Here is a 19701-nt window from a genome sequence, read left to right as displayed (position 1 = left end):
ACTTTAGCACTTCAGCACGAAGCCAGTTACTAACAGACATTCTAGTCATCACTTCAGTATCATTCTTACAGCTCATTGACTTAAAAAGAGGGTTTTTCAAGGGTTGTTTTTTTTTTAATAGATTGATGAATAAAGGAGTAAGGTGGATAGGTTATAGTAAAATGTTAATTGTAGAAACTAGGTGGTATGTTTGAGTGTTCACTCAACTTCTTTTGCCTCAGCTGTATATTTAAAGTTTTTCAAAAATAAACATGGCCCTAGCCCAGTGGTTTAGTAGGTGCAGTGTCATCCAAAAAGGTTGCAGTTTGATTCCGGCCAGGGTAGGTACCAGAGGCAACTGAGAGATATTTCTCTCTCACATCAATGTTTCTCTCTCTCTCCCCCCGTTCCTCTCTCTAAAATCAATAAACATAATCTTGGGTGAGGATTTTAAAAAATACACACACACAGGTGGGGAGTATAATGGGACGCGACCGTGGCCTCAGATTTAAGCCTCATTAAGCACTTTAGCCTAGGTCCTGGCTGGTGTGGCTCGGTGGACTGAGTGCCAGCCTGAGAACCACAGGGTCGCCAGATTGATTCCCAGTCAAGGCACATGCCTGGGATGCAGGCCAGGTCCCCAGTAGGGGCCGCACAAGAGGCAACCCACACACTGATGTTTCTCTCCCTCTCTTTCTCCCTTCCCTTCCCCTTGCTCTAAATATAAACAAATAAAACACTTTTTTTTAAAAAAGTCCTTCATCCTAGGGCAATTCTAAGATCTAGGGCTTTGAATAGCTATGGGCTTTGGAGTCCATGGTGATGATGACATCATCATCATCTTCATCTTATTCAATGCATGTATAAAGAGTAGTTAACAGTAAATTTCTACTTACACTGAGCTTATGTGTCAGGCTCTGTGTCTACACAACATCTGTAAGACAAGTATCATGTCTTATCCCTATTATATCAAGAAGAAAGAAAAAAAAGATTAAGGAACTTAACCAAGGTCCCAGCTTGTATCAAAGTGGTGGTGGCGGCAAGAAGCTGGACCCAGGCAATCTGGGTCCAAAGTCTATGTTCCTAGCCAATTCAAAATACTGCTCTCGAAAGCATTATCATTAGAATACTTGCTCCAAAAAGGAGGAAGACTTTGTTCAGTTTATTGCTGTGTCTTCTGACTCTTAGGAAAGGAGTGCAAGTGGAAGAAGAAAGACAAAATGGCGGTGGTTCGTAGGGAAATAAACCACAGGTGTCCACTTCTGTAGAGTCCTAAGGCCTAAGAGAAGGCACTTACTCAGAAAAGCCTTTCCACTTCAGTAGATATTCCACTTGCCCCTTAACCACACGCCTATCTAGCACCTTCTCCACGACGTACTCCTCCTCATCCTCTGAAGAAGAACTGTCAGCTGTTCGCTTGGTTTTCTTTCCCATGTCGCACGCTGTTCCACCTGAAGGACTAAGGCCACTGGGTTCCTGCAAATGGGAAAGACAAAATGGTCAGGACATATGTGAGGAGGTAACTTTCTGTCCTCTTCTTTTTTTAAATTGTCCTCTCGTGCCTTTAAGAGGCAGCCCTATACTCAGACGGCCCTCCTAAACCGAGAGGGAGACTGCTGTGTATCCTGCAGACTTCCCTGTTACAACAGAGTACAGGAGGAGCAGAGAAAGCCTAGGCCAGCACAAGTTTTTCTTTTTGATGAGATGCAAAGGGTATAATACAACTGCCATATACCATTCTCTTGGGTCTTAAAGTACTCTACATACAATTCCTAAATTCCTAACAACTTAACCAAAAAATGGGTTTATCCCAACTTCCCCAAGCACAACTTTCTCTTCAACTAACAGGACCAAAATTAGATAGCAATAATTGTCTAACTCCTCTAACTTCAGATTCCAAAAGACAAGTAGTGTGACATGTTGCTTCTGGCAACTTCTGTAACTGTTTACAAGCCAGGGACTCAGAAATGTGGAAAACGTGCAGTTAAAAGAACCGTAATAGAAGTAAAACCTTTCCCTCCAAATTAAAGAGGGTTCTTTATAAAAATGAAAAAAGAAAAGCCACCAAAATGTAACTTTCTGCTCCTCTGAGCATCTTGACTGGTTGGTCTCTTAGCAGCACAAAAAAAGGCCTGCTCAGGCATCTTTCACATTTTCAGTGACTCGGTACATTTCCCTTAAACAAATTGAGCTTGTCTCTTCAGAGCATCCATCAGTTCACAAAAACAAGACTGACATCTCAAACACACTAAGCCTCCTTTCTCATTTGGGAATGGGAGGGAGGCAGAGAGGAGAAAAAAATGTTTCGTCCTAAAAATCAAAATTAGTCATTGGATTGTTCAGTAATTCCCAAGGCTCAACTAATAGTTAAGAAGGTACCTCTCCTCTTAACTGGAGTTGACTTCAGGCCAAAGAATGAGGAGGAGGAAAAAGAAGTCTGGCCCCAGACTCACATCAACATGAAGCCTCAAAACACAGAGGAGCCATTCATTGGCCCAAGGAAAGCTGAATGCAACACAAATGGAAATTGAGTTAAGCGCAGAAATATGCACAACCAGGGGGTACTCAACAGAGAATCTAGGTTTTTTTAAATTCCCACGTTGTTACCATAATCACTTTTAAGAATTCTTCTTTAACCATGTTAAATGGTGCCTACAGTCTGGATTACAGAGTAGCAGGAATTGTTTTCTTAGCTGAACTACATATTTATTTTGCTGTAATCTTTAGATTCTTTTAGGCACTTTCTAAAAATATTTCCATCTCCAACAGAAGACCATTCCCAGGATTAGGGGAGGTCATTACTAATCTCAAGATTTTGTTCAGGTCAAGTAGCATAAAAAGTTGCATTTACTAATTTACTTCAAATTGCAAATTTTAAGGAATTATTCCAAGAATATATAGTTGAAAACTGTATCTGTAGACCTTGCTAGCAATAGCTCTGCCCACCCAAAATACGGCCTGTACCCATTACTGCCCTGTAATAAAACTAAGTTTTCGTTAAAAAATTCTTTATTCGGAGGAGTGGGGTGGGCTGGAGGATGTAAGGGGTTTCAAAATAATTTTGCCATGAATGTAGAACAGAGTCCAAAGCTTCAAGAAAAAAAAATCTCTGATTTGATTTATTAAAAAAAAAAAAAAATCACAGCCTGCGACCTTACCAGAGACAGGAAATGTCCTATTCCAGTGAGAGTACCCCACCCCACCCCACTCACCTTGGAATTTCCGGGAGCTGAGCAGTTTAGGTCAGAGCGCTGGGGTTAAAACCAGCCCTGGGTTAGATGCATGCAGTTAAGCATTGTGGCCATGGCCTCCCCTGCCTCACGAGGAAAAACAAGGATTTACATATGTGTTCTTCAGTTTGAGGGAGAAAAGAGGAAAATCTCCCTTTATACCTTCATGCAGAAGAGGCACCCCAAAGGAAGAAGATGAATGGGGGTTCCCTTATTTACCTACCGGATCGCCCCGATTCTTTCTTTCCCTCTGGGCTAACAGGAGGGGCCTCCCCTCCCAGGTCTGGGACTTGGCGGGCTGGCAGCTCCCCCGCCCCCACCCAGCTGCCTGGGCGCCACTGCGCAGCTGTCCCAGTCCGTTACCATGGCAACTGGCAGCAGTACTAGACGAAGAGGGGGAGAGGCAAACTGAAAAGTTAAAAGCCTTAACTTTCCTTCTCAGTGAAGACCGAGTGAGGAAGTTGGAAGGTACCTACTTTGGCCTCAAGGCTAAGACATTCAGAGCTCAAGGGAATTGGTTCTTGGGTTTTAAATCCAAAATCTGTGCTTATTCCTCTAAGGGCACTGGGAATTAATCAATAGCAGTTTACAATCATCTAACAGGATTACAGCTCGACTGGACGGGGGAGGGGAAAGGGAAAGGCTAGGTCCTTCTACAACAGTATCGAATCAAACCACCCACCCCCTAATCCAGCCCACCAGAAGCACTTTACACAAGGCCTCTTCTACCATCTGTCACGGAACAGTTAATTAAAATTGCTTGGGGGCGGGGAGAGATAACAAAAAGTGGAAAGAGACTATTTGGGATACTACATAACTGTCTTTTGGGAGATTACTAGATACAGAAACAGAACCCAGAGCCTTGAAACACTACCAAAGAACCTTTCAACTAAAATTATAGACAGAAAAAAATTTAATCCTTAAGTAGTTTTAAAAGGGGGAAGGGAGAGCAGTTCAGCCACAACCATCACAGTTAAAACCACTTCTCATTAGTTGTTCTTGTAATATTATACAACAAATTTTAAAATAATTACTCATCCAAAATATGTATCATTCAAAATTACTTATATCAATAATCCCTAATACTTGAGAAAAAGAGAACTGAGATGAAAAAAAAAAAAGATACTTAGAGCTTGCAGTCCCATAAATTTGTGTTTTTCCTGATCCTAAAGAACATGTTAGCTCCAAACCCCTGCTCTGCTTTATGGATACTCGTCCTTAGAGCCAGAGGTGGCTGCCATAAGACAAATAAAAAGAGACATCAAAAACAACCTGATTGAGGAAAAAGTGCAGAATGATGACTATTTGGTTATCAAACAGAAGCAATTATAGGGTAAGAGAGCAACATAGACAGTTTTCAACTACGAAAGATTTCCTCAACTTTGAATGGACCCATCACGAAATCTCCAAGTTTCCTTTTTCGACTTCTCCTAACTTAAATTTTTTTTATTTGAGAGAGAGACATCTCTTTGCTGTTATTTATACATTCATTGATTGTTTCTTATTTGTGCACTGACCTGGGATCAAACTCACAGCCTTGGAGTATCAGGACGGTGCTCTAACCAACTGAGCTAGCCTGCCAGGGCTTCCTCACTCTTTTTTTTTTTTTTTAAATCCTCACCCAGGACATGCTCATTGATTTTAGAGAGAGAGGGAAAGAAATGTCCAAGTGAAGAAAGAGAAACATCAATAGGTGGCCTTTTATTGGTGCCCAGACCTGAGACCAAACCCCTAACCCAGACTGCCCTGACCAGAATCAAACCTCTGACCTTTTGGTTTACAGGACAATGCTCCAACCAACTGAGCCTCACCAGCCAGGGCTTCCTAAGGTTTTTTTGTTGTTGTTGTTGTTTGTTTGTTTTTTGGTTTTTTGGTTTTTTACTTCCTATAGTTAAAGGATGACAAGAAAAATATTCTGAAGTGTTCTAAATTAAAATTACAGCAGCCAGAAAGCAAAAGAAAGAACATTAGTCTGTTAATAGCTGTGGATCAGCTCTGACAAAAGACTGCTCAAATTTCCTGTGTATCTGTTGGAATTTAGGATTAATTCCCAGGTGGTTATTTCTGGGATTATCCAAGAGAGAACAGCCAGATGCCACAGAATCCCAGAAGTCTACGCATCGTATTTACACATCAATTTTCCAATCTGCTGCCCACAGCTAACCCACAGGAGCAGGCACTTCAAGGACCCTACTACATCCATCCCAGAACTAGCCCTGTTTCACCTACTCCCACCCTCTTTGTCTGTAGCTAATGTAAATACTTTCAGAATAGTCACATCTTTTTCTTCCTTACCTGATGTATAAAAACTAGGCAATAGACATGCTGTCTACCCTACCTAGCCATGCTGCTGGCGGTTTAGACAGACTCCTTGCCCTAAGGCCTGATAAACCCTTTCTTTTAAAAAGATTTTCAGCCCTGGCTGAGTAGCTCAGCTGGTTAGAGGTTCATCCCAATACACCAAGGTTTTGGGTTTGATCACTGATCAAGGCACATATAAGGATCAACCAATGAATACGTAAGTAAGTGGAACAACAAATCATGCTTCTCTCTCTCTCTCAAATCATAAATTTAAAAAAAAATTGAAGACTTTCAGCCATGGAAGTTAAAATTTTTTAGTTTAACTGTTATGTGAAAACAATGCCAAAGAAATTAGATCAAGGTTCTGATTCTGTGATGAACTTACCATATGTGATCTCAGTAAATAAATTTTTATCTCACTCTAGAATCACTAAACTGGGCCAAATAAATCCCCACTGCCTACCTCCTAAGGAAAGGGTGTGTTTATGTTGAAACCAAAGACCTGTTCAGTCCCTTAAAGAGAAGCTTTTGTAAAAATATTATAGGGCAGAATACAACAGCAGCAGGAAATATGACCTTTCAAATTCCTAAACCATTAAACCATATCACATGCAGTAACTCCTGCTGCTCAACATGTTAGGTAGACAGCAAGAAAGGAGGAACAGTGTCTTTGTTAATTAGACAACAGCAAACTAATAAACCTTGAGAGAACAGGCAGATGCATTCTCTCTCAAGGGTAAAATACTTACTCTTATGCCCTAAAACTCAGAAAAGCATAGGAGATGGCAGAATGAAAACAATGACTAATAATAAATCCTGTGAAGGAATAAAGGACAGGAAAGGATGAGAGAAACACTAACCTTCAGGGAAAAAGAGTTCAAGGAGGAAAGGGACAAAAATATTCTGGAGTCCACTCTTCTCCCTAAACCACCAGGGAATAGTCAGCTCAATTCCCTCCTTCCCACTCTTAAGACCTGCCTAAAGGGCACATGGCTGAGGTCCCTTATTCTTTGGGAAATGGTTTTTGTAACAGCTGACAAATCAAATTGGGCCTGATGCCAGGAGTCATAGAGTCCAACCATAATATTCTGTAAAGAATGGCATGCAATTGTCTTGTAAATCTCCTGGACAGTCACAGATCAGAAGCTGGCAAGGATGACGACATAGTTCTGATGGAATGTGTCTTATCTTAACCTTGAAGTTACAGATCTGCTCAGGAGCAGCAGTAAGAAATGAGAAATGCACTCAGACATCAGAGGGGATATAATTCTCTTTTAGACAGTGCGACCCAGTGTATTAGGGTCAAATGAAACACAAAGCCAGACGGACAATTTAAGAGCTAGAGCCTGGACCAGATAAAGCATCAAGACTGGTGGTTCACGCTGAGCTTGGGAGGAGGGAGCGTTCCAGTATGAGAAATGAGACATGGCTGGCAGGATGATGGAGTGATTAAGGTAGAATCCCGACACCATGAAGGAGGAAGATAGGATGAGCCTCTAAGAGCAACCGTATCCTTGTGGAAATCTCCATGGGAAGGGGTGAGTAGCTTCTCAAATTTCTCGTGTCTTTCAGGCATAACAGCTCTCAGCTCTCTCTTGATTGTACGCAGTAACTCTCTGTTAAAGACAGCAGTATCTACAGATAGATTCTGGCAATTTAATTGCCCATAAGGATACAAGAAGACAGCAGGCCCCAACAACCCTTCATATCAACGATACAAGGCAAATTCACCTTACAGGCCTCTGAGTGCCAGGGGAAAAACACCTAAACCAGAGATCTAGGGAGAGTCAGCCTTGGAAAAACATCAAAGATCATTGTAGTCAGGCACAGTCAGAACCCACATTCCAAATTGATGACAGGGAGATGTCTTTAACAGATGAATCTTCCAGAAAAATAAAAAAGGGAAGAGATGAGGAGATGAAGCAGAAAGAGAAGGAAAAAAACCCCACACATTATAAGGATAAAAGAAAAAAACATGTTAAAATGGCCAATCCCCAGAAATTAGAGAGGAAAACTGGGGAAATCCAGAAGAACAGCAGATGATAGTTAATATTTGCATTAACCAATCAATCCTGGAACCACAGAACCAACCAAATTGGGTCTCAGGATATCTGTCTCCTCTGTACAATTCAGGCTTAGGTCCCTCCAGTCCCTTTCTAATGCCAGCTGTCTTGGTGGCTTTTCTTTGATCTTGATGTAGCAAATTATATTTTCATCACTACTTACAAGCAAAAACATATATATGTGTGTATAAGTATATACACATATATAATCTCACAATTCTAAATCTTTCTCTAGGCTTCCTTTGTATTATTTAAAAAGTAATAGAAAATAACTGGTAAGTTGCCTCATTGAACTACCCACTCAACTATTTGGAGGTGGTACTCAGACCAAATGTCAAAATGCATTATCAGTGAGCTCCCTCTTCAGAGTTTCAATATAAATTCTATAAGTCTACTAAGAAGGCAAAATCCTCCAGAAAAAAAAAGCCATCCTAAAAGTAGCAGAGGTTGAAGGCATATGCAAAGCTCCCTATCACATGCACCAGCAATTTTTAACCAGTTGTGCAGGAGGAACTTTTAAAACATGCAATACCTGACTAGTCAGGGGCACTGACCTCTTTTCCCTTAGATCATCAAATAAAAAAATGGTAACAACCAACACAATAGCTGTCTGATGTAAAGGAAGCAAAATTACACCCATTTTTTGTCAGATCAGCAAAAAAATGTATTTTTTTTAGTGTGTTGCAGAATCTTAGTAATTATTTTATGTGTGCCACGAGATTAAAAAGGTTGAAAATCACTGAAATATGCCACTGATGAGTGGCTTCAGTAGGCCCAGGCTTGAGAAATTCCTATTTCTCCCCTAAGGCCCTTGGGAAAGGCTAATAGCTCAAATAAAGATTAAATTGTCAGCTACAGCCTTGTCTTCAAAGTGTTCTCTATCTAGCCTTATTGTAATAAAACAGATGAAAAGAAACCAAATTTATAAAACCATTTTATTCTGGTCTGTTATTTGCTCTTTAGGATCTAGAAGTACCAGTGGTTTTAGGTTTGTAACGCAGGTTTGTAACGCATACTGCATAAAAACCAAAATACCCTCTGTAAAGATTTTTTCTTCCTCTAGATAGATTTATGATTTCCAAAGTGTTATCCATGTGGTATTTTAACAAAAACACAGCATAGAGATGCATGTTACTGCTGTTGTGGCAATCTCAGATTTTGTTAAACGGGCTGGTAACTATCATTCCACCTCCACCAAAACCCCTGAGCACCCAATTCAAGAGGAGTTAAAAGCTTTTTAAATATCTGTTTAAGAGACTGGATTAGGGAAGAGTTGAGAAGAAAGATTAACTGTTGTCATTAACACCCCTATCATTAACAGGCCACATACAGACAACACAAACTTTGTAACACAGAGTGTGGAGAGAGGAAATGCTCTTCCTTTGGCTAGCACAGGTCCAGTTTGTGATCCTTAAAAAATCAGGCCAAGGCACTACTACTTCATCCAGGCACAGAATGATTCTGGGGTCAAGTATCTTGTCTGTTGACTATCCAAGCCTCCTACTCCAATAAGCAAGGGAGTAAAGGGCCCTTTTTCCTTTTAGATTAAAACATATACATCATAAATAGAGATAAAGGCTGCCTTATAAATTTTATTTGGCTTCAATGCCTTCCAAGGTCTGACCACCATGAAAATATATAAGTGAATGTGTACTACAGCAATGTTTAGAACTGCTTGAAGTGGTAAGTCTGTTTTACTGGTATATTTAGCAGGAACACAAATTCTTGATATCTCATTACCAGATATTATTCCCACAAAATAATAATTTTATATGGGATTTTTTTCCTTTATTAAAATCTACTGAATTTCTTTTCTCAAGTGTCAGTCTTTAATTTAGTTAGGGCACACTTAAACTATCACTGGGTAAGAGGTTACATACCAAGATTTATAAGAAAATAGAATTTGGCATTACTATGGGCAAATGTCTTCCAGATAGTACTTTCCAAAAACTCTATCCTTGAAATGTACTGACCTCATCTCAAGGCACTGGCCAGGATGGTGTTAATCTCACACTCACCCTCTCTTAATTAAATGTGATGACACATGAACTGGTAGATCCTTGTCATCTTTCATTAAGAAATTGGAGATTTCATCATAAACAAATCTTTTTAATTTAAAAATATGTTAATTGATTTTAGAAAGAGAGGAAGATAGATGAGAGAGAGAAACATGGATGTGAGAGAGAAACACTGACTGGTTGCCTCCCACGCACACCCCAACTGAGACTGAACTTGAAACCTAGGTATGTGCCCTACTGAGGAATCAAATCCCCAAACTTTTGACGTACAAGACATCCAACCAACTGAGCCACACCAGCCAGAGCTCATTATAAACAATCTTAAGAAAAATGAGTAACATCCATGTTGGAGTACATTGACATGAATCTTAGATTTTGACATACCACTTTAGCAGAGCATGTTCACAAAATGGCTTATAAGAAAACTAGCCCTGGCCAGGTAGCTCTATTGGTTAGAGCATCACCTGATACACCACGGTGGCGAGTTGGATCCAAGGTCAAGGCACATAAAAGAATCAACCAATGAATGCATAAATTAGTGGAACGACAAATTGATGTCTTTCTCCCTCCCCCCCCCTCAAATCAGTATATATAATAAAAATATATATGTTTTTTTAATCCTCACCCGAGGAATGCTTATTGATTTTAGGGAGAGAAGGGAGAGAGAAAGAGAAAGAGAGAAACATCAATTGGTTGCCTTTTGTAGGTACCCCGACTGGGGACTACACCTCGACCTAGGCATGTGCCCTGACTGGCAACCAAACCAGAGACCTTCCAGTCTGCACCCAACCGAGCCACACCAGCCAGGAAATAAAAATAAATCTTAAACAAACAAACAAACAAACAAACAAAAAATGTCCATTCCCAAATAAAATTATGGTTATAAAGCATTTTCCAAACAGCTATACAATTAAGACTTGGTGCTTATCCTGTGATTATCTAGTTTGTATAGATTTTGGACATTAGCAGCTTAAGGGTTACAAAGGCCCCCTCAGGTCAATTCAACAAATACTCTATTTTAAGGAAGAGTTTGTACTATGCCAATTTATGCTCCCTCATAATCTAAGTTTAGTGAAGAAGTTCAAGAAACATAAAAATTAATTTACATAACCATAACACCTCTAATTTAACTGAGATGGTATTAGAATTTAAATCTATAGGCTAAAATCTGATCAATACATGCTAACAAAAAAGGAATTTTTATGTAATTGGAATAAGAAAGATATCTCAAACTATAAAACTTCAGGGAGTAAAAGAAAGCATCCCTTCAACATATGGCATAATTTTGTGCTTTGCTATTCCCTTGGTATATTTGCAACATGAATTATACTGAAGTCATAGCCTACAATTTAGATAAATAAAATCAAGCCAGTATCGAACCTTTTCCCTTCCCATACACCAGTATCCTTGGCAGCTCCTTGGCAATCTATTATGATCCTGACCAATTTCTCTCTAAGGCAATTTAAAAGCTGTAAAAAAATACATAATGGGTGATGACAGGAGAAACAAACCCACACCAGAAATTATTGAACCTTGTAGGTCTTTGCAAGTGTCTCTACTGACATTTAAGTGTGAGTTACTATGCCACAATATCATAAAAGTGTGCTCTACACTTCAGATATATTGATAGTTAAATGCAAAGAAAGGCCACCATCAGATAAACGGCTATAGGGATGGCCAATCTCAGACCACCCAGCTCTTCCACTGAGCATTCTAACGTGTTACTTAAGACAAAAAAGATGTTCCTAACTCTCTTTTTGTCCAGTTTCCAGCTACAATCCTGATTCAAATCCTACACCAAAAGGATGATTAATATAGTAATAATTCTGATCCTTGCTCTAAAATTGTTTGGTTGGGCCCTGACCAGTGTGGCTCAGTTGGCTGGGTGTCATCCTAAAAAGCAAAAGGTCACCAGTTCGATTCCATCAGGGCTCACATCTGGGTTTCAAGTTTGGTCCTGGGTCTAGATTTGTACTAGAGGCAACCGATTGATGTTTCTCTCTCACATCAATGTTCCTCTCCCTCCTCCCCTTTCCAAAAGTTAAATAAATAAAATCTTTAAAAAATAAAATTGATTGGTTCATTATGGGATATAACTTGAGGGCTTAAAATATATGTCAAGCTTGCAGTGCACTGAGTCTAGCCCAATCTTCAACTCAACAACTGAGGATTCTAATAGTTTGTGCTTGGTTAAATGAGTGGTTAGACCTGTCTCCAAAGGTAAAAGCTACTAAGGGGCAACTTGTTAACAATAGCAAGATCAGGACTAGGAATCAGATGTGAGTCCCCTCCCAACTAAGTAAATCATTGAAAGGTCGGACTGGATAGTTCACTTAACCTTAAGGGTATTAGTTATTTGCCCTACTTATCTCATAGGTCTGTTGCGTGAGAAAAATAAAACTAGAAAACACTTAAAAATGTAAAGCAATGGAAGTTAAATGTCTATTAGCAGATGAAGTTAAAATAACAAATGTTTTGGTAAGTGTTCCCCCCTCGTCTATTTTCCTGAAGACTTTGTATAGAATTGGTATTATTTCTTAACTGTCTCTTAAAATTCACCAGTAGTCATCTGGACCTGGACTTTTCTTTGTGGGAAGGTTTTTAACTATAAATTCTATTCCCTTAACAGATAGTATAGAGCTAGTGAAGTTCTGTATTCTTAAGTGAGCTTTGGTAGTTTGTCTTTCAAAGAGGTGATTCATATCATCTAAGACATTGAATATATTGGTATAGTTGTTAATAATATTCCCTTATTACTGGTTTAATATCTGTAAGGATCAGTAATGATAAACCTCCTCTTATTCCTGATGCTAGTAATTTGCATCTTTTTTTATTCCTGATCAGACTTGCTTGGTTTTTTAATTTTATTGAAACACCCTCTTTCAGTTTTATTAATTTTTCTGGTTTTGTTTTATACTTCATCAACTACTTACTGCTTCCTTTGCGTTTAATTTGCTCTTCTTTTTCTAGATTTTTGCGAGAGAAAAATAAGTCACTAACTTTAGACCTTTTTGCTTTTTTTCTTTAAATTGATTTTTAGAGAGAGGAAGGGGGAGACAGACAGACAGAGAAGAAATATCAATTTATTGTTCCACTCATTTATGCACTCATTGGTTGGTTTTTGTATGTGCCCCGACTGGGGGTCAAACCTGAAACTGTATGTACACTGTTAGGTACACTGTATGGGATATGAAGCGTATGGGATGATGCTCTAACCAACTGAGCTACCCAGCCAGGACTCAGTTCAAAACATTTTCTAATTTTCTTTGTGATCTCTTGTTTGATCTGTGGGTTACATAGAAATGTGTTGTTGCAGATGTATGTTTTTTCTTCCATGTAATTCAAATCTTTATTATTCATTGTGCAAAATTTAGGACAGTTGTGTCCTATTGATGAATTGATGCCCTTATCATCTAATCAAGTGTTAACTCTATCTCTTACCTACCTCCTGTCTATTATGGAAAAAGAACAAGAAAATTCTGGAAATATACAGGAAATCAAAGGTAAAAGGTTTGATGATACAGGAAGTTAAAAATAACTTTAATGAGTTTTCTGAACTATCTGTAAATTTTATCTATGCTTGTTTCCAGCTATTCATATAAATAAGGTTTGCCTATGTTTTATCAGATCCTTTGATATAATTTATTGTTGTAAAGTACTGAACAAATTAGCAGTATATTACATTCCACAATTCCATCTGAAGTAAATGAGTCTCACTGATTTATTCCATGTGCCTTGATGAAAAACAAGGCACATGAAGTCCAAGTATTTGCCTCACAAACCAAACTTAAGATTTCCCAACCTGTTAATTGACCTCTTTAGCACAGGGCATTTTATTCCAACATAATTATGCCTTCTGGCTCAGATATAAATTTGCTTTATTCTAAGAAATGTAGATTACAATCAGAAAAATACTTGAATTCAATTTGGTTTCTCCTCTCATGGAAGAAACAGGTAATGTGTGTTATAAAACTTGATCTTGAAATAGTCCTTCCAACAACACCATCTTAGTCCCATGCTTTCTAGTGTTCTCCCTAGCAATGGAACACAATGGAATAAGGACTCAGTAAGTTTGAAAAATAAGACTGCATGTGAAAAATTCTAAAACTAGGCCCATGACCTAGTTTCAAGTAGGAAAAAATCTGTCAGCGTTTAATTTTGACAAACTACTCTTACTAGAAAGGAAATCCAGACTGAAGTCCACAACCTCATTAGGATGAAAATAGAAAATGGCCCAGCTAGTCCATTACACTCTTCTTAGAAAATCACACACAATTAACAAGTACAGATTTGTTATCCTGTGTTAATAATACTCCAAGGAGTTGACAACCAGCCAACAATTCAGTCTTCTGTCTCTCGAGTCCTAGGCAAGACCACACCACAAAACTACATTGATCCAAAATATTAGATGAGTTCTTGATTTGCATTTAAAATTACTGATTTCAAAAACAAATTCTAAGGCCCTGGTTGGTGTGGCTCAGTGGACTGAGTGCCAGCCTGCAAACCAAAGGGTCGCCAGTTCAATTCCCAGTCAAGGCATATGCCTGGGTTATCGGCCAGGTCCCCAGTTGAGGGCACGTGAGAGGCAACCACACACTGATGTTTCTCTTCCTCTCTTCCCCACTTTCTACAAATAAATAAATAAAATCTTAAAAAGAAATTCTAAGACATTTTAGGAGTCACCTTCATGAAAGTGTTTGGTCTAGAAGGCTATTAGCTATCACCTACACAAATCCTTCTGTATACTATAAGATGAAGAAACTAAGGACCAAAGAGGACAAATGGCTCACCCAAGGTTACTATATCACTACTTAATGACAGAAATAAGAACCCATGTCTTCTGAGCCTTTCCCCCCAACTTGCCTGCCTCATTTTCCCTCTCTTAAGTAACCTTTCCTTTTTTGAATTTGGTAAAATTTATTTGGATAGGGGTTTTTGGATTTGGTAAAATTTATTTGAAGCAGGGAGGGTGTACTAATCTGAATGCTGGCTCCAAAAAAAAAATTCATGTCCAAATCCCTAGAACCTATGAAAATTACCTAATATGGCAAACAATGTGATTCAAAGATGTGAAAGGAGAATTTATCCCGGATTATCCATGGGCCTTAAATGCAATCATGTGTATCCTTATGAGAGGTAGAAGAAAATTCTGAGAAAAATAAAGAGAATGTGAAGACAGAGAGAGATGAGGCCACAAAATGAGGCTGACAACCACCAGAAGCTGGAAAAGGAAAGGAAGGGCCTCTCCCCAAGAGCCCCCAGAAAGAGCTCAACACCTTGATTACAGAATTCTGGCCTCCAGAACTGTTTGAAGCCACCAAGTTTTTGGTAATTTGTTATAGCAAAAAACAAACAAACAAACAAACAAAAACCACTAACACAAAGGGGAAATGTAACTTATAAAAATCATAAACTGGACATATATAAAACTAATTACTGATCCAAAAAGAAGTGTGCTTCAAGTGACCCATAGATTGCCTAAAACCTTTAGTCCCTCATTTCAAAGGGTAAATTGAAGCAATCACAGCACATAATTTACCTGAAACATTGGGAGATCTAAGAAGACAAATTCAGAAAGCTTTAATATTACATAATATTACACAGCTACTGAGAAAACCAGTTTATGTTTTCCCCAACATGCTAGCTGGTAGGGCTCCTGTACAGACTAAACATAGGCAACAGTTGTCACTGTGGGTGTTCTGCCAACACAAGTGTAAAGTTGTCATCAGAAATAAATATGTGGCTTCAAGTGGCTCACAAAAGTCCAACAAATCTGCATCTTGGACTCTGCACAAGCCAACTCTTCTCAGGATGACCTGGACTTCTTCCCATTAATTCAATGATCAGCTAAAGCCATCCTCTACAAGGAACAAAGGAAAATCAAAGTTTACATCAGGGAAAAAAGATGAGAGCCCAGAGTCCAAATTCACAAATAACATCATATAAATAGCAGCCACATTGAGTCAGTTATAAGTGATATTTCACACTATAACTTATTACTTTTTAAAGTCAATATCCATAGCACACAGCTTTAGACCCAATATCATGCAAGATGAATGGAAATAAAAATAGAGGAAGTAAAAAGAACAAAAAAGGAAAAAAATGTTTCCCCAAGAGTTACTGAATGGGCTATTCCAATAAGATAAATAAATCATGCTATGTATTTACGTAAAATATGTCAATAAAAGCAAAAAATACTTGTCTTCCTCAGAAATCTTTATACTCTGGATACTCTTCTCTTTTTCTAGAGCTATTGTGAGGGCTATGAGAATCACCAGAAGTTTCCTGGACATATAAAAATCCAGTCACTCCAGAGGTATGTTCTTTCTTTTTCCTCAGACATCATTCTACTCACCTACTGATTAGTTTTCAGTGAAGATGTGTTATTTTCCCTTTTAGCTTTAGCTGCAATAATATGCCTCTGAGGAATAAGCACAAGTGATTGAAATTTAATTTTTATAACATAGTCTCAACATTCTGTCTTGTTAACAACCAAGCCAGGTTCTCCAAAGGCAAGGAAAAAAGTCTAAAGTTAGAATTTTCAATGTGATATTCTTAGAACTTCAATGAAAAATTACCCACTAAAATTTTCCTACCAGAGAAATGTTTATCAGATATATCAACTATAATACTGTAAGATAATTCATAATAAAACAAGTAATTTTTACTTCCACACCAAAGTACCCAAAAACTATGTTCAAATCCTGAAATCTTTCAAATTAAAATATAATCTAAAGTGGCATAATTTGGTTACCTAATCTATAGATCAGTTGTTTTTCTTTTTTCTCTAAACTGTGGGTCTGTGCATAGCTATGAAATCAGTTCAGCAAAAAATGATGTACGTTTTTAAGAAAATGAAGTAATGTACTGTAGATGCAAAAAAATAGTATACTCTTTGCACATTTATTTATACAGAGAAACTTGTTTTAATATTGTGTGCAGGGTCAGTATAAAATGTGTTTCTTTATGAGCATCAAGGTCAAAAAAAGTTTGAGACACTGATCCAAAAGAATCCCAGTAAAGGAAGGAGGCTTAACTCAGATGAAATGCAAGCGTCTAAAGCACGTCTACCTTGGAAATAGACTTGCTTTAGAAATCGTATTTGCCATTATTTTAGAACAGCAATCCTCAACCTTTCTGGCACCAGGGACTGACTTCGTAAAAGACAATTTTTCCACCGGGAGGATTGGGAGGGGGACGTAGCTCAGGCAGCTTTGCTCACTGGCCTGACCCCCTCACCTCCGGCTGTGTAACCTGGTTGTGTGACCCAATTCCTGACATGCCACTGACCAATTACTAATGAAAATTTCCTTTTATCCAATGAAACAATGATCACTCTACACCTGAAGAGATAATCATTAAGATTTAGTAATTCATTTACCAAAAGATACTTCCTAAACCCTTCACCCATCTTCTCCCTCAAATTTCCAATTGGTTAAAGATTTTGACAAGATAATCAACTTTAGCACCAGTCATTTTATAAGATCAATAATTTTCAACTGGTGGAGATTTTGCTCCCATATAACCCCCGAGGACATCTGGCAATGTATGGAAACATTCTGAATGTCACAAATGGGAGTGGGGGGAGGGGAGGTACATTCACCCTGCCAGAAATATCAAGAGTCCTGAGGGTGGCAAACTCTGTAGACCAAGAGTGTATTCTTTTCAAACCTAAATAAATTAGGAATGGATACCTTAACCTACATATATTCCTTTAGTTTCCTTGTTGAATGGGCTATTCCTATAAGTAAATCATGCTGTGTGTTTAAATAAAACGTCAATAAAAGCAAAAAACATAAACTAATATTTATAAACTAAGGAGCTGTATTATCAGTATCCCTACAGTTTATAACCAAATATGAAATAGATTTGTCCCTTTTCAAGTGCCAGAGAACATGGAAATCCCTCCTCTCTCCACTGTATGCTAAAATCATCTGTCTTTTGCCAGAAAGGTCTCTAATCATAAGGGTACTTGATATGTAGCTGAACTTATTACAGTAGTTATACACTATTTCCCTTGACCCTAAATAAATCAGTGAATAGAGTAGTATACATTGACACAGCAAAAGGACAATGAAAATTTCTGTATCTTAGTAAAAGTCTTGGAATGAGTAGAATGGGCATTACCAAGAGATGAACTGCATGTTAAATAAACACTTTGAAGGAAATATAATCAAATGGTAACAAAGTAATCCAGGTGATGGATCACCCTCCTTAAGCAGCTTCCTTCTTATCCAAATTCAGACATCCTCAGAGAAACAGCAAAGGGGCTTAGAACTCTTTATGGTGCATAGAAAGATATATGTAGTGGGGAAAGTTCCTCGAAGGAGAAACTAAGGCATTGGGGACATGGATAATTCTTGCAAAGCTCTTAACATGATGCCTAGCAGGTACTAAGTACCCAAAAGTTACTTTTTTATTTATACTTCCAGACAGAGAATCACCTTAGTTTCTAAGGGAAAAACTGCGCTTTCCTCCTTCGAGGTGTAAGGAGAATGGCGGTGAGAAGTACATGATTATGAATGGAAACAAAAAACAGCTGACTTTTGAATTTAATTTTAATCACAATTATTAGCCCTGGAGAGATTTAAGTATTAGAGATCCAATCTGCCTCCATCTCCCAGTAACCCTAGAGTTACACATTCTGGTCATGTAGCTTTCCAAAACTTTATGGATTTACAAATACTGAGTTCTCCGTGGAAATATGCATTATGCGGGTTTTACTTGGGTGCCTTTCAATGACAGTAGTAGAGGTTTATCCCATTCGTTCTAACATATCAAGTCAGTCTTCCTAAACAAGCTAATTCTCCAAGTCAAAAGACTTCCCTTACTCCCCTCAAAATCGACAGTGGATGGTGGGATGTAGAGATGAGGAGAAAAAAATGGCAAACTCGAGGTATACAGGAGCAAACGTACCGTTTCCCTACCAGGGAGGTTTATGGGATGGAGGCCTAAAGGCTTCGTTAGAGAAGTTATCGTGGATAAAACATCCATCCACCCGACGCGCCATCACAGGCATTGAATCTCCTTTCTCACAACCACAAACCTAACACTCCTGCCCTTTGGAACATTAATTGGACGACTCAGCCGAGCGCTCTCCATAGGTTGTCCTCTTATTGTATTGGCTCCAGATTTGATCCATCCATTTAACCGCGCGACCCCCTCATTCCCCATTGGAGTCAAACCGCAGCCTCTCGGAAGAGCCCAACCTACCGCGCGCTTCGTGCTCATTGGCTCAGTGAGACGCTGCTCAGGAGGCGAAAACCCGCCTCCCATATTCCGAAGGTCCAAGGACCGAAAAGTAGACAGCTAAAGGTAAACCCAATTGGCCTGCACACTTGCCAGTCAAACTCTTCGGCTGCAAAGCTCCACAAAACCTACAGGGACAAAACATCCGCCCCTGTTCTTCTATTGGTTGGCCCGACCAACCGCTCCCCCTTCACTAGCCCCCACCCCACCGTCCATTCATTTCACACAATAACTGGCCCAATTGGAGTCGGTTCAAGACCTCATATGGGTAGGCAAGACTGTCCGCCACTTACCCGGAATCGACACCGATCACTCACGCTAATGTCTTCCCTGTTCCTCTATGATGAGGCCAGACCACAAGCCACCACTGCCACCGTCTTCTGCGCAACGCCAACCGCCCGCCAAAACGGATCGTTTCCTGCGCCTGCGCGACCAATCCTGGAACCAGACCTTTTCTCCGCCCACTAAGCCTGCGCAAAACGCGGCACAGCTCCCGCCACTACGCAGGCGCTATAAATTCACTGCCGTCTCCCACCCGCCATTTCACGTGTTCTTTGAGCCAAGCGGAACTTCCTAGTGCGCGTGCGTAAACTCGCCATTTTACTACACATGCGCTCAGCAGTAGTTGTTGCAAAAATAAAATTATCACATGCTACTTTTTGAAATATAGTATTAATCATGCCCTGACAACTAAGTAGAATGTAGTATTCGAAGAGTGGGGGATTAAAAAGTTATTTAAATATCCTAGGTACATTCAAATATAAATGATTTGTTGTCTAGCCAATCAGATTAGTTAAGAATAATATTACTCGGGGACCAATGAACTCCGAGGGGTGGAGACTACGCAGACCTCCAAAAGGA

General features: G+C 39.1%; 1 protein-coding gene and 1 non-coding gene across 3 annotated transcripts in view; both read right to left on the bottom strand.

Annotated features, from left to right (window-relative positions):
• The window catches only part of CBX5 (chromobox 5), a 37505-nt gene extending 18151 nt beyond the window's left edge, over window positions 1-19354 (bottom strand). The window contains exons 1-2 of one of the 2 annotated variants that reach the window (XM_045829033.1): window positions 19134-19354; window positions 1277-1455 (exon numbers count right to left, since the gene is read on the bottom strand). In XM_045829033.1, coding sequence (XP_045684989.1) covers window positions 1277-1413 — 137 coding nt within the window. In that variant the 5' untranslated portion in view covers window positions 1414-1455; window positions 19134-19354. Of the gene's footprint in view, window positions 1-1276; window positions 1456-3432; window positions 3519-19133 lie in introns of those variants that run through there. The other variant, XM_045829034.1, reaches the window with a different exon arrangement.
• On the bottom strand, window positions 1527-1665 carry LOC123813153. The gene has a single exon (XR_006784664.1). It is a non-coding gene; the product is annotated as a small Cajal body-specific RNA 11 (non-coding RNA).
• Window positions 19355-19701: the final 347 nt, after the last annotated feature.

Source organism: Phyllostomus hastatus, unplaced genomic scaffold (assembly GCF_019186645.2).
Source record: "Phyllostomus hastatus isolate PE091 unplaced genomic scaffold, TTU_PhHast_1.1 phas_scaffold_93, whole genome shotgun sequence".
Classification (NCBI taxonomy): Eukaryota; Metazoa; Chordata; class Mammalia; order Chiroptera; family Phyllostomidae; genus Phyllostomus; species Phyllostomus hastatus.
Note: the sequence above shows the minus strand (reverse complement) of the source record. Positions and strands in the feature narration are given on the sequence as shown.